Below are 15,885 nucleotides of genomic sequence, written 5' to 3'. Positions count from 1 at the left end.
CCTACTTAGAACCTACAACAAGAAATCATGAATACTCTGGTAATTGATGGAAAACAAATATTTGGCCTTTGACAGAACCATGGGCGTGTGGCCCTAAACGAGGACAAACTATGTAATGCCCGTGGCCGGCCCAGGGGCTGTTGTTTATCTCTTAGCAGAGGTCGACTCTTGTTACAGTATGCTTTCTTTCTTGCGGGAATCCACCCCAAAGTTTAGTCTTCTCTCTAGTTGGAAGATTGGTATTGATGTTTTACAAAGCTAGCGCCATTTGTTGAAAAACTCCAAGAGAGGACCAGGACATCCTTGTTTACATAGATTTCTAGGGATTCCAATGTTTGCTGGAACTTCACCACACCCTGAGCTCCTCGACCACTATTTGTTTTAATGTGTCCAGCCATTTAGGGTTAAAGCAACACTATGTCAAATTTTTTTTTTTAACCTTAAAATTACAGCGTCATTTTAATGGTACACTGACTGGTAATATGGAGAATGGCACCTCTTTCATTCCCACCCACCCACCAGAACGCCTGTTCTTGTCCATATAAAATCACGGGAAAATAATTTGGCACTTCCTTGATGTTTGGATACAGTAATTTATTAATAATTACAGAGTTTTTTTTCTCCAGGTAAAATTTAATTTAAAAAACCCTGATAAATTATAAACTTGCCGGTTAGAATGTCCGGTGATCATGCTCATACATACGTTATGCTCCACCTGCCCGACAGCGCGGCCGAGCCAGGCCAGTGGTGCGCCCGGCGCAGGCCCTCACTTTTTTTGCTCCACGGGGTTTGTTTCAGCCTCTGACTCGCGCGTGTGAGCCGATCTGCCGGGCCGAGCACATCTGGTACCTACACCGGTAGCAGGGGGCGGAACCCCGCGCCGTTGACTGAGTGTTCGCTGAAGCGGCGAGGTCCATGCAAGGGGCGTTTTAACCTTGGTGTACATTATATTTGTGTTTACATAACATAGACAGTTATTGAAATGTGACCGATAAGGTTAAAATTTGTCCGGTAAGATTAATTTTTTTCGGACGCCGCACAGAATTTTACGATAGTGGTGTGAAAGTGTAATTTCACTCAGAAACTGTAGGTGCACCAAATTCCAAATACCAAAAGTTACATAGTGCTACTTTAACAATATGTCCAAAAAAGCATTAGGTCAATCACGTGCATTTGTGAATGAGTCACAATGGATCTCCCCGTGTGAGCGAGGCACTAAGCACACTTGGCTACGTGGGTGGGCGCTCGGAGTTTGTGGCCGGGTGTGGTATCTGACCGGTGGCAGGATGGCACGCCTCGCCTTTGCGCAAGGCTGTTGGTGGACATGCGGACCCTTGCCTGCCGTCCACGGCCCGGGTTCTGCTCCTGTGGCTGCATCTTATGCCTGCCCGTGGGGGTGGTTGTATGTGTGCGCTTCAGGGGTGCAGGGTGTCCTCGCGCTCTCTGGGACTGGTTTATGCTCCTCGGGGCCTGGCATGGGTGTTCCACCAAGGGCTCCCAGCTTCGATGGGGGCTGGGGGGGGGGTCTTCTGTGGCTGCAGGAGGGGCTTTCCTGCGATCGTGGAGTGTCTCTATGGCCGCAGGGGTGGCCGCGGGGCCTTTTCCGCTGCTTGGAGGCGCTCAGATTTAATTCTGACCTCATACACCAGAACTAATAGGTACAAGTCCCGTGCACTCACCAGTGGACACACACACACACACACGCACACGCACAGACACGCACACGCACCAGCCTGTCCGTTATCAGGTAATCACTGGTATTTGACCAGGAAAATCTGTTGAAGTCTGACATATTTAAATCTCTGTGGTCATAATGTCCGGTGAAAATAATTCCTTCCTAGTCCAATTTCAGTTAGTCATGTTGGATCATTGTGATAAAAAAGAAATCTGCAGATCCGTTCATTTCCACGCCCGGCAAGTTGCAACGGGAAGCCAATCAGTTTGGACGATTGACAGTTTGATCTGAAAGCTTCCCCTCTGACCAATCACGTTTGTTGATATAGAACTAAGCCCCGCCCCCTCCCTCATGGACAGGTTGCGCTGGTAAACGCAGTGAACGTGGAGCGGAGACAGAGCCACAGCGTCTAGAACCCTGAGGAGAAACAGAAACATGACGTGTCGTTGACAACAGGGACACATACAGTACATCCATCGTTTGGCGTTTTTTGGGGTATTTAAGTTCAGACCAAAAGCAGGCGCTAAATCTTCATTGTGTAAAATATGTTGATGGGACGTCAACATCAAACATTACTATTTATTTAGACCCACTTGGCATATTTATTTTGTTTTTGATTGCATCAAAATGTTATTTTAGTTAAATGCTAATAAAATTGGCTGCACTTGTTACCTGTTGGTGGACATGCGGACCCTTGCTTGCCGTCCACGGCCCAGGTTCTGCTCCTGTGGCTGCATTATATGCCTGCACGTGGGGGTGGTTGTATGTGTGCGCTTCAGGGGTGCAGGGTGTCCTCGCGCTCTCTGGGACCTGTTTATGCTCCTCTGGGCCTGGCATGGGTGTTGCACCAAGGGCTCCTAGCTTTGATGGGGGCTGGGGGGGTCTTCTGTGGCTGCAAGAGGGGGTGCTCAGGGCTTTCCTGCGATTGTGGAGTGTCTCTACGGCCGCAGGCCTCAGGGGTGGCCGCGGGGCCTTTTCCGCTGCTTGGAGACGCTCAGATTTAATTCTGACCTCATACACCAGAACTAATAGGTACAAGTCCCGTGCACTCACCGGTGGACACGGACACACACGCAGGTGATCTCATCACAGGCACGCACCAGCCTGTCCGTTATCAGGTAATCACTGGTATTTGACCGGGAAAATCTGTTGAAGTCTGACATATTTAAATCTCTCTGGTCATAATGTCCAGTGAAAATAATTCCTTCCTAGTCCAATTTCAATTAGTCGGGTTGGATCATTGCGATAAAAAAGAAATCTGCAGATCCGTTAGAACTAAGCCCCGCCCCCTCCCTCGTGGACAGGTTGCGCTTGTAAACGCAGTGAACGCGGAGCGGAGACGGAGCCACAGCGTCTAGAACCCTGAGGAGAAACACAAACATGATGGGTCGTTGACAACAGGGACACATACAGTACATCCATAGTTTGGCGTTTTTTGGGGTATTTGAGTTCAGACCAAAAGCAGGCGCTAAATCTTCATTGTGTAAAACATGTTGATGGGACGTCAACATCACAAACTTTACTATTTATTAAGACCCACTTGGCATATTCATTTTGTTTTTGATTGGATCAAAATGTTATTTTAGTTAAATGCTAATAAAAGTGGCTGCACTTGTTACTTACTGATCACGAACGGAAATGATTTGATTTCAAGTAGTAATATTCATAACTTTTATTTATTTATTTTTTAAATGGCGTTAACTGACGGGACTTATTTTATTTTGAATATTCAATAAAAACATATTATACATCTACATGCCCTGATGATGTCATTCTCTATTTTTCCTACTCATCAGTTGTTTTTAAGCTCAATAAACACAGATAATATTTGACCGGAATCCATCCCATTTGTCCGGGAAATTGAAATCTTCCAGGACACGTTGACCGGCACCATTTTTTTCGAACGGGAACCCTGGCACACACACACACATACACACGCACACCACCAGCACCTGCTTTGAGCACACCCTAGCACCCTCCTGGTTACATCCCTCTCCTTTCCTCCCTATTTACTCCCATAACCATGACAGGAAGAGGCCACGTGCCCAATTGCCGTTCCACTTTCCCCGGATTTAACTAATTATGTTTTGTCGGATTATTCGATGTTTATGTTTTACCAAGTCCATGTTGTTGTTTGGTTCTATGTTTACTCGTCGCATCAGTGGTGATCCTCCCCCTCCCGGTGAAGTTATGACGATTAGTTGTTTACAAACCAAAACATGGTAAGAGGGGGATCGGTGGCGGTCTTGTATAACAAAAAACTGTTGTTGTCCCACAGGACGTTCACAGGACACACAGCAAACACAACAAAACAAAAACAAGAAACAACAACAGCAAACAAACAAGCAAACAAATGTTTTATGATTTTTTATATATATATATATATATATATATGTGTATATATATATATATATATACGTACAGTATATATTTGCCTCACAGCAAGAAGGTCCTGGGTTCGATTCCCGCCTGGGGCGCTGTTGGCACCGTGCTCCGGCGGGTTATCTCCCAAATAGGAGCCTTTCTGTGTGGAGTTTGCATGTTCTCCCCGCGCTCACATGGGGTTTCCTCCACCTCACGTCAGTAAGGACCCCCCACCAAAAAACATGCACCCATCATCGTCTGACCAGCGATGGACACTCATCACCAGGTCCCCGGGCGCGTCCACGTACGCTGCCCACAGCTCCTGGCTGTGGCCCCGGAGGAAGGACGAGCCAAGGATGGGTCAAATGCAGAGGATCCATTTCACCGGCCACCATCAAAGCATGTGCGCGTGTGTGCGTGTGTGTGTGTGTGTGTGTGCAAGCATGTGTTGCGGTGTGGGGTGTTGCGTGACGAATAAAGACGGTTTCTTCTTTCTTTCTTCGTCTGCACCCATCATCGTCTGACCAGCGATGGACACTTATCACCTGGTCCCCGGGCGCGTCCACGTATGCTGCCCACTGCTCCTGGCTGTGCCCCCGGAGGAAGGACAAGCCAGGATGGGTCAAAAGCAGAGGAGCCATTTCACCGGCCACCATCAAGCATGTGCATGTGTGTGCAAGCATGTGTTGTGGAGTGTCGTGTGACGATTAAAGACTGTTTCTCCTGTTTCTTCTATTCTTCTTTCTATTTATATACACACGCACACACACACACACACACACACACACACAGACACATATATGTGTCTGTGTGTGTGTGTGCATGTATATACTGTAACATTTATATATATATGGATATTTCCCCATTGAATGATGTCTACCCTTTAGTATTGTGTATACAACAAAAAAAAACTACATAAAACTACACTTCCCACGTTCCACAGCAAAGTTCTTCCGGGTTGAAAGCCAATCAAACGTCAGGCCCACGCCGCTCCGCTCCCCGCGTAAGAGTAGCTGTGGCCGGACGCTGCGGTTGTCTTTGACGCTATTCTCGCCGTTACATGACGCGGGAGTTGTTTTTCTCCGAGAAATAAAATGTCGGAAAAGGCCAAGGAGATCCTCCGGATGGATCTGTACGCCCTGCTGGGCGTTGAGAGCACTGCTACACCCAAGCAGGTACTTTCAGATAAATGCCCGCTTTTCGGACCGGGACGGGAGACGGACGTGCCTTCGTCGCGGCTTTAACGCGGCCGCCGGCGTGGTCCCGTTCTAAGCGCGTCACGGTGTTCCGGGAGCCGGTGCCGCGAGTGCGTTGATTGACGCGAGTTGGCGAGCGTTAGCGTTAGCGTTAGCGTTAGCGTTAGCATTTGCATTAGCATTCAGTGCCTTGTCGCGGCGAGTGCGAGGGAGGGAGTGGGCTTAATGGCGTGCGGTGTTGACCGAACAGACGAGTGAAGTGCCACTACAAGAAGTCAACCAAAGGACGGGGCATCAGCAGAGTCGTGTGTCTCGACGTCTTGAAAGCAAATCACAACGAGGCGACGCGTTGAATTGCCCACGAGGTGGCGACGTTGCACCAAGCCGGACACAGTAGGGGAATTTTTTTTTTTTTTTTTTTTAACTCCAGCCGACCGCTCGACGAAGATTGAAACCGTCGAAATTCAGAACAAAAAATATGATCATAAAAAAAAATAAAAACTTAACGAATTATCCAAGCACAAAAAACACCGCCAAATCAGGATATGTATGTATGCATATGGTACATGTACATACAGTGTTCAACAGAGTATGTATATTTAAATTCATGTATTTCAGAGAGATTGTAGAAAGGTACAGTGTATACGCTCTATTAGTCCCGGGGTGAAATCCTGGCCTTAACGCAGCAAAACAGTGCAAAACTATTTGAAATAAACTAAATGTACACATCTATAAACAAAAGGCAGCATCAATAGCGTTACGGCTGACTATGTTAACTAGGGAGGATGGTGTATACACTAAAGTGTAAGTCGTATACAGCAGCAGTATGGAGCAAGAATATGCAACGATAGATCCAGTAATAAGCTGGTACAGTATCGTAAATATGTATATAGCTGTATTGTATAAGTATATCTATCTGTAGTCTTTGTAAGATAGCTAGCTATATAGTAGTACAGTGAAAAAATGTGGCTGGTTGTGGGTGGTTCTAGTAGGGTTGAACATTGATTCGAATTCAAACCGACGTCGCAATTTAATAGAATGCAATTTTCAAATCGCAAAGGCTGCAATTGGGGGGGGAATATACTTTTATTATTATTTTTTTGGGGTTGTCCAGGGCCGGCTCTTCCAATATCCAAGATAGGCGGCCGCCTTGTGCGCCATCCCGGGGAGGGGGTAGTGTGTAGGGAGGGGGTAGTGATTGGTGCAGAATTTGCTTACCCGTCTCCCTCTCCGACGGTACCAAAGATGTGCGTGCCAGCCATGGGGTGCCCGCGATCGGCGCACCAAAACAGTGTGTTTTTATTCTTACATCACGCCATGGAACGAAACAAGTGGATATGGATACCCTATGGAAAACTGTGTGTAATAGGGATACTTTCTCTGTGACTCTCTTACTATCTTTATTGCTTGTGTTTAGTGAACAATACAGAAGATAAGGAACCTTGAAAAAAAATCACACACTAAATCGTGATATTTGTCTAAAAAAAAATCGCAACTCGATTATTTTCCCAAATCATTCAGCCCTACATTACAGTAATACCAGCAGTCCTAATTCTAACACTAATCAGGATAATAGTTCTAATAGTAATAGTAGTAGGAATAATGGTACAACCACCAAGCTACAGGCAGCTATACACAGGGTCCAGTATCAACACCAATTACAATTTTCAAATTCCCATGGAACGTAGCATCAGTTTGTGCTGTTGTCCTCTTTACATCAGCATTACGTCTAAAATGAGTTACAATTTTCAGAGTTTCCATTGAACGTAGCACCGGCTGACGTAACGATGTAGTGACGCAAGTTTTCGAGTCCTGGTGACCTGAATTACTACTACAAGCTGATACACTTGTTGCGTGTTATTACTTTATCCTATCCTAGTGCACAGAGTCCTGCCTCACGGTGTCTCTGTGAAAGGAAATCACTCCGTGTGGAAGTTCCCAACAACGCGGTTCCATTCAAACGGATTAAACGCTGCATGTCCCTCAGAGACATTTCATCAACCTTTAAAACTTTTGGGACTTAAATAAAACGGACACGATTCGGACCCATTGCTCTGGAGCTGCAAGCGATGCCATGTGTGAGGACACAAACACGGAATATATTTTGGACTGTTTTTGACTCTTACAGTTTGTGTGTTATGACAGGCTCAAATACCACAAAATAAGGAGGGACACGGCACCGGCTTAGATGCAAAGAGAATGCGTTTATATTTACAAAAAGGGCAAAACAGATAAAATATCGAACAAAAAGCCCCGTCGACGTCAAGCAGGTAAGGCGATACACATACGCGCGTAGTTTGCAACCACAACAGAGCGATGGAGTCTACACTACATAGCTCTTACGGTGCGAATGTGCATTCGTAGCCACAACCTGCACATATATAACAAATTGAATGATGATGGTGGGTCCTGCGGGTTGGCCCTGTAATTATAACTGAAGGGGGGGGTGGAGGTTAAAGCGAATGTTCAAGGTTCAGGAGAGGAGTGGAGGAATGTTGATGGCAATGATTTCCCTGATCCGGGCCATAGATTGCCCGAGTTGGACCAGCCCTTTCATTCCCCGTCCCTCTTACGCCCTCCCTTTCTATTCCAGTGGATTTGCATCCAAATGTCCACGTGAAAGATAGATTCCCGAACTACATAGTGAGGGACACTTGCACGGTAGAGGGATGAGCGTGTTGCTGAAGGTATTCTCACCAGCCTCAGATGCTCATACAGAGGAGGAGCGGGGTCCTTTCAGATGGCGCCGATCTCGTTCTCATCCTCCTCTCTGCCACTGCCTCCAGACTGTCCTGTTCACGGCCAACAACAGAGCTGTTGAATGACCTGAGCCCCCTCAGCAAGAACAGACTGCTCTGTCCTTTCCTGTAGAGAGCCTCAGTGTTGTGGGTCCAGTCCAGTTGATTGTTGATCTGCACCCCCAGGAACTTGTAGGAGTGCACCATCTCCTCCACGTCGTTGTCCTCCTCCTTCCTTTGAATGGTAACGGGTCGGGTCCACCACCAGCTCCTTTGTCAACCTGATGTTGAGCTGCAGGTAGTTTTTGTCGCAGCAGGTAGATGTTTGCATCCTCCGCGCCAATGTCCGCCTGGTACGCTAACTGCAGGGCGTCACTCACCAGAGGCCTGAGGTGCTGCACACCCAGTCCGCCAAGGTCTTCATGACATGTAAGCTCAGCGCCACTGGCCTGAATTCATCGAGAGTGCTGGGACGTCCTTTCTTTGGTACTGAAACGATGCACGTTCCAGGATCCCTTCCGCTGCTGGACTTAACTGACTGTTGCCAGTCTTTTTATCACGTCCCATACCTCCTTTGCATTGTCCTGCGGCAGCTTGTCTTCTGTTCTCTCCCTGTTGCGGTTTCTCGCATCCCTCAGTTCTCTCTTCAGTTCTCTCTGAACTGATTTGGCTTCCTCCCTGTCACCTGCCATGAAAGCCATCTTTTTCTTGTTGAAGAGGGCGTCTACTGTCAGTATATTGAAGCTCAGTTCATTGACGCTCCTTTCTGAGGCAGCTCAATGACTTATACATTGATTGATTGCAAAAAGCACTTGTAATGCTCCAGGGAATTTATTTAAATGAGAAACTGTGGCGTCTTTATTGTAGTGGAGTTTTTTATTGATTCCTTATGTCTTGCCTAATTGAAACAGAATTTTCACTAATAATTTGTGTCGGCACAGTTCCTTGATTCATTCAAGGAATTCCCCTATTTAATTCTCATTTTCCCAGCCCAGAGCCGTTCACCAAGCTTCCCTTAATATGGTAATTTCTCTCTGACCACCTTCAGCTTCTAAAATCTGCAGGCAAGAAGCAAATATAAAATTGCTGCATAAATGAGGGGAGAAGCTAATTTGTTAATTGTGTTTCAAAGTCCTATCCGTCTCAGAGGAATATGCTTAAGGAAGTTAGCGGTTGTGGCTTTGGCGGACATGCACTTCCAAAATGCAGAATGCTGGTCCTGTGAGGTCCCCCGATAGATGGGAGTGATAACTGATTTTTTTTTTTCTGTGTGTAGTATATAGTGGTTGGGAGGGCCCTAAAGCAATAAAGTATATGAAGACAAATGTCATCAGATGGGCCGCTTAGCCCCAGTTGTCTGGCCCCCTGCTCCACCACTATCAGGCAAGTTGTTTATCACAGAGAGAGGGGAAGGATCTTGTCTCGGAGCCTGTTTATGTGGGCTTAGCCACAGCTTGTAAAACATTGCCTTGACGTAGGAGATTTGCCTTCTGCTACTCCTCCTGGTTCCATTTAGTATCTTTTGGTGTTATCGCTGCTATTTACCGTCTTTGGTTGGTGATTTATCTCGAAGGGAAGCTGCTGGTGATCGAAGGAGCAGCTGGCATTGACAGAGACATAATCATGCTTATCATATGAACCTGAAAAATTAGGCTAATTGCTGAAGTTGGTGTTTTGCTTACCACAGATTGCATGTCTCAGTAACTAAGACCATGTTTTTTTTGTGGTTAATTGCATTTCTCAAAATGGTGAGGCACAGTAAAACTTCACTAATAACTGGGAAGTAGAGATCAAACCAAACTCCCGAAGGAAATGTTTTGTCATGGCAATGCATTAGTGAATTATTAACGTTACTTTTGTGTATTGACACTCATGGCGTGTCTGCCTAGGACAGATGCGTAACCTTTGCAGAGTGATGATTTGGCAAGATGGCAAGTTTTGCTTCTTGCACTAACTATATCACAGTTCCAAACAAAAGTGACTGACTGACATGGAATGCTCAGTGTGTCTTTTATTTTTTATTTATTTTTCTATTTATTTTTAAATAGGGCTGGGATTCGGTTCTGGTGGCCCAGACTTGCTCTCACAGCTCTGGGTGCACAGGCACAAAACACAAACAGATATACAGTGTTGCACACTGTTTATTGGCCTCACCAAACTCTGGATTCATATTGATCTCACTGTCTCTCTCTCTCCCTGTCTTAAGCCCCTGCTCCACTCATTTCCCTGTTGTGTGTGTGTGTGTTATTGTTTTTCTCACGCTGAGAAAACGCAGAAAGTTGTAATTAGGGAGGATGGGCCCAAGGGTGAGCCAGCGGCTGATCAGCCACACAGACCAAGGCTCCTGCCGAGGCCGTGTTGCTGCTGCACCAGGGCCAGTTTGTCGGCTGAGACAGGCACCAAGGATTAGCGTAATGAGGACAACATGTGGGGAGACTGTGGCAGGCATGAGACACAACGGGGAGTGGCACAGAGAGGCCTGTTTACACCAGGAACAAATCATTAGGCTACTGTTTGCCTGTTCACGGGTCGTAGCTTGGAACCTCCTATTCCTCAAACTTAAATTGAGGAAGAAGTCACTCAGTTTTCCTTGCTCACTCTTGAGGTAAGAAGTTGATACTCTAGCTTTGGTCACCCCTCTCTTAAAGGGCCAATCTGATAAGGTCATGGTTAGCTAAACAAAGATAAGCGCTCGGTTGGTTGTCCATAATCATGTGACACCACGAAGATCTCCTATATCCTCTTATGACCTCTATCCAAAGCTCCTCCTCTGACAGTTTGGAGGATCAGCAGGTTTTCATTATCAATCAGTACTCGTGTTGGTGCATCGATGGGCACATATTGTCTATTATTTAAGTAAACTGCACCTGAGCGGCTTCAGCAATCCACTCTTGTTGAGAAAAGCTAGCAAAGGAGGCTCCTTTGGACTCTTGAATGTTTTTATATAAATTTGGATTTTCTGTTCTGGCTATGTCGATTATACATCAATAGAAAGATTTCATGGCTCAAATTTCTTTCCTCTCACCAGTAAACATCTCATTCAAACAAACCCCTTAAACAGAACATTTTGGATTCTGTGCTCATAGAGATTGCCGCTGATTGCACTCAGTTTTCTATTATAAATCGCAGCAGAAATTCACATTTTACAGCTTAGGCCGGAAATACCAGCTAGGAAATACCAGCTATATTGTAGTTGAATGTTGACATATTTGTTAAAATTTTAATCAATTTTACTATTTATTTACGATACTCACAAAATCCCAACAATAAAATTATTGGATCGCACAAGCCCTATGGTTAGCGTGATTATACATTCTCAAACCTCTCCCAGGCCTCAATGCGTAGGGGTGGTAGTTTACGGAGGTGGTTGGGATGGTGGATAATTTGTGGACTAGGGTTCGTGAAAGCACGCAGAACACTGGCATGGCTGATTAGGAGTGTGGTGAGTGTGCGTGAGAGTATAGGCCTCGTGCGTGTGTGTTGTGTGTTTGCAAAAGCCCATTGGTGCAATACATATTTGTGTTTGTCTTGCTGTGCGCATGTGTCCGTGTGCCATGGCCGGGCTGTGTAAACCCCCCCAAACCCTGCTTCTCCTTTTACCCTTGGGCTCTGCTTCCCCTCTCCCTCCTCAGGAGGAGTATAATGAAAACCACCTTGTCATTAACTGGTCTCGTGAGGAACCGAAGAATGGTTAACATTTCACGCCATGACCTAGAGTTAAAAAATAGAATAATAATCAGCTCTGACTGAAACCTTGCATGACATTACAGTGCTCCAAAATATTTCTCCTTTTTCGATTTGGCTCCCCTATACTCCCACCCCCTCAAAGGTTTTGGCTCCAAGCCTAAGATATTAATGGCTGTCTTCCAAATTTGTGATAGACAATGGTACACTGTTTGTCTATGTTATTATAACCTTAAGGGTTTGGTTTTTGTTTTTTTCTAACCAAGTTTGAGTTAGAGTATAAGCCTTATACTTATACTGCATTCACAAGTCACAACAATCTTGCAATCTGGAGTTGCCTTTTGTGCATTTTGTGGGATTCTTGTGGGCGTTCAATGTGCAACATGGTGTGCCGCAGTGGTTAGATCCCATTCCCCATGTGTCAAGAAGTCACAAAGCAGAGGATGGGTTCAGGTGTTGATTCGGCCCAAATGGCACCTTCCCTGGCTCTCCGCTAAATGCAGACCACATTTCCGCCTTCAGTTTTTGCATGTCAAAAATGTACAGATAATCTTTTTTTCACACAGTTTATTTTATGGGACCATCAGTTGTGTACTTTTTAAAAAAATTTGTATTGGGCTAAGGACAGAGTGATAAAGAATAACCGTACCGGAAGGAATAATTTCTTTACTCTCACCGGGCAAAATTTTGTGCTCAGGAGGCTGATTCCTGCATTTTGCGTGCAAGCCGGTATTTTCCGCTGTTCATAAATTTACGTGCTCTACTCTTTGTCTGGCAGATTAAGAAAGCGTATCGGCAGAAAGCCTTGGCATGCCATCCGGACAAAAACCCAGACAACCCGAAAGCAGGTGAGTCAGCAAGTTAATTCATTTCTGTCTGTTCATTGTCTCTCTAGACCTGACATAATAACCGCTGTCAGACGCATAACAGAATCAGAGCGAGGATATTTATAGTTTGCTTCCATTTCCAAATGTTGCACCCTTCCTGGAAGCAATGCCGCAGTCATTTAGCCAGACTATCGTTTGGCTTTCCACCGGCATCCCCCAACCAAAACCATTTAAAAAACAGTCTTCGCTACCGGTGAGCTTAACCAGCGCCTGATCTGCCGCCAGACTCCACCGCTTGCACCGCCACAAACACCACTGGGCCTTCCCAACTCCATCCTTCCCTGGCTTTGACACTCCTTCCGAGGACACTCGCCAACCAACATGTCAACAATTACACCAGGAAATTTGAATGAAGTATTTTGTCAGGCTGAAGCGGGGGTGGGGGGGGGGGCACCTTGGACAAAAGGCTGGTCGCGAGGCATGTTTTCAACTGAGGTTTACGCGGTCGCTGGATGGCTCAGACAATTCCTGATTATGTCAAAAGAAGGAAAAAAACAACAACCTAGGAAATTATGGAGGGGGATGTGGGGGGTAATGGTTGAGAGGCATAATAGAAAAGTAGGGGGTTCATTTCCCAGAAATGGAAAAGAAGTGGTTTTGGAGGGCCTGGCTTTAAGTCTCACACGCTCAGACTCTTGCAGAAGAGAGTTGGGGGGGGGGGGGGGGGGGGGGCTCTTGGGCTCTCTCAGCCTGTTGGGGGTTGGGGTGGGGGGGTTGCAGAGAAGAGGTTGGGTAGGGGTCATGATATTTTTTGTCCTTCAAACCCGCTAGCACCCTGCCCTAGACAGAACCAACCAATGAAGGACATGTTGTGACACTGTGAGCTGCCTGGTGGGTATGGTGGATCACCCCAGTTGGATTGCATTCCAGCCCATTATGTGCGTGTAAGTAATGTGACTCCCCTCTGCTGGCAGCGCGGTCTCCAGAGCCTCCCCGTCCCCACAGGGAGAAACTGTATCTGCTAGTTAGGCCTCCCATAAGTGAGTGATTAAGTCCTGCCAGCATAGTGCAGTAACGTGGTGGTTATACGACAGGGAGGGGGATTGCGGTGTATAGTGTGTGTGTGTGTCTGAGTGTGTTTTTAGATGACAACTGGGAATGCGGAGTGATTGCAGCAGTTCCCCTTAGGGGGGCTCTTATGGGAGATGGATGGAGAGGCCCTGGCTCTGTGCAGGGAAGGCATTTCATTGGCGGAAACTCTCCTCTTCCTGAGACTACAGGCACCTAGTTTTTAATACAGGAAGCGTCTGGTGTTTATGCCACACCTGACTGGCAGCGCTGGCACCCAGACATCACCCCGAGCACACTCTCACCGGGCTCAGATACACAGTCCCCCCACTTCTCATAATGTCTCTCTGCGTGTGACCATCCCTTTAGCTCCTGGGTCTTTTACGTGTCATATGAAGCATTAACACATACACATTTAGATTAGATTCCATACTTTATTTGTCCCCTGAGGGAAAATGTAGCATGTAGCTATGTAGTTATAGCAGCTCACATCAGAAAAAATTGGCAATCACAATAAAGTAATACAAATTAAAAATAAAAACAATTTGGCTATATACAAAAACATTTTAATAGAAAAAATGGCAATAAACCTAGAATAAACAGTAAACCTCTATAGCAACAATTTGAAATGTAAAAGCAGGAAATTGTTCATGTACGTACAATTCCTCACTCCACAAAAAATGATTTGACTCCAAACGCCTACCTCGATGCATCTGAAATCCGAAAGTTTCCGTTATTGTAGCGGTCATGAAATAAGTGATTGATTTTCCTTATGCGCTCTCTCCTCCAGCCGACCTCTTCCACCAGTTGTCTCAGGCTCTAGAACTGCTCATCGACGCCGCTGCTAGGGTGAGTCCAAGCTCTGTCTTTCTGACTGATATATTTGTTTATTGACACAATGTTTACGGGCAAAACGTATTCATCCTCGCGTCCCGTAATCTTCTCAGGCTGCCTACGACAAGGCATGTGCCGCCAAAAGACAAGCAGAGGAGAGGAACAGGAAACTAGACGATAAAAGGAAGAAGTTTAAATTTGGTGAGTTGGTGCACTAATGCTTTTGAGTAACTCAGCTTTCTCATTGGCCGATGATTTATCGTGTGTACGTGAGCGAGAAACAGTACTGTAGTGATGCAAGATAATTATATTGTTGTCTCTACAAAGGCAACATGGGAAATTGGATTAATACAGGGTCCTTATCAGATCCTTGAGGTGCTTGAAGTGCTTGAATTTCATCCTCAGAAGTTTAAGTATTGGGATAACTTGAAAATAATCCCCTGTGTGCTGAAGAGCTTGAAAAGTAATTGAAAAAGATAATTGAAAACCTGTGATATTCCCTCTGGTTTTGTTATTGAAATCGTAATGTAATGGAAAAAGATTCCAGGATTGTTTTTACGACACAGATGATGCCATGGAAATGTAAATTTAAACCAGCATGGTTGGAAATACACTTATATTAGCAGATGACAATGAGATTAATAATAGATATATAGATATACTAATATAAATGATAGGAAGTCAGACTAAGATCATATTATATTATATTAAAATTAATAAAGGTCACAGATGAAAATTGATTATATTTGTTTTAGGATATATTAGGCAGCAAGCGAACAGTCAGTTCTTAAAGTTGATGTGTTGGAAGCAGGAAAATTTGGCAAGTGTACGTTCACAAAGGGCCAAATTGTGATGGCGAGACGACTTGGTCAGAGCATCTCCAAAATGGCAGCTCTTGTGGGGTTCCTGGTATGTAGTGGTTAGTACCTACCAAAAGTGGTCCTGGCGACAGGGTCATGGGTGGTCAAGGCTCACTGATTCGCGTGGGAAGTGAAGTCTAGCCCGTCTGGTCCGATCCCACAACAGAGCTACTGTAGCACAAATTGCTGAAAAAGTTAATTCTGCTATGATAGAAAGGCGTCAGAACACACAGTGCATCACAGCTTGCTGCTTTTGGGGCTGAGTAGCCACAGACCAGTCAGAGTGCCCATGCTGACCCCTGTCAACCGCCGAAAGCGGGCATGTGAGCGTCAGAACTGGACCATGGAGCACTGGAAGAAGGTGGCCTGGTCTAATGAATTGCGTTTTCTTTAACGGGTGCCTGTGCGTCGTTTACCTAGGGAAGACATGGCACCAGGATGCAATATGGGAAGAAGGAAAGCCGGCAGAGGCAGTGTGAGGCTCTGGGCAATGTTCTGCTGGGAAGCCTGGGGTCCTGGCGTTCATGTGGATGTTACCTTGATATGTACCACCTACCTAAACATTGTTGCAGACCAAGTACACCTCTTTTTGGCAACGGTATTCCCTGATGGCAGTGGCCTCTTGCAGCAGGATAATGC

General features: G+C 45.8%; 1 protein-coding gene across 1 annotated transcript in view; it reads left to right on the top strand.

Annotated features, from left to right (window-relative positions):
* The first annotated feature begins 5,009 nt into the window (after positions 1 to 5,009).
* dnajc17 (DnaJ (Hsp40) homolog, subfamily C, member 17) overlaps positions 5,010 to 15,885 on the top strand; it is a 39,175-nt gene continuing 28,299 nt past the window's right edge. Inside the window, exons 1-4 of the mRNA XM_080011792.1 lie at positions 5,010 to 5,214; positions 12,436 to 12,505; positions 14,343 to 14,401; positions 14,500 to 14,587. Of these exons, the coding sequence (XP_079867918.1) occupies positions 5,134 to 5,214; positions 12,436 to 12,505; positions 14,343 to 14,401; positions 14,500 to 14,587 (298 nt within the window). The 5' untranslated portion in view covers positions 5,010 to 5,133. The remainder of the gene's footprint in view (positions 5,215 to 12,435; positions 12,506 to 14,342; positions 14,402 to 14,499; positions 14,588 to 15,885) is intronic.

The sequence above is a fragment of the Zeus faber genome (genome assembly GCF_960531495.2).
Source record: "Zeus faber genome assembly, chromosome: 13".
In the NCBI taxonomy this organism is placed as follows: Eukaryota; Metazoa; Chordata; class Actinopteri; order Zeiformes; family Zeidae; genus Zeus; species Zeus faber.
Note: the sequence above shows the minus strand (reverse complement) of the source record. Positions and strands in the feature narration are given on the sequence as shown.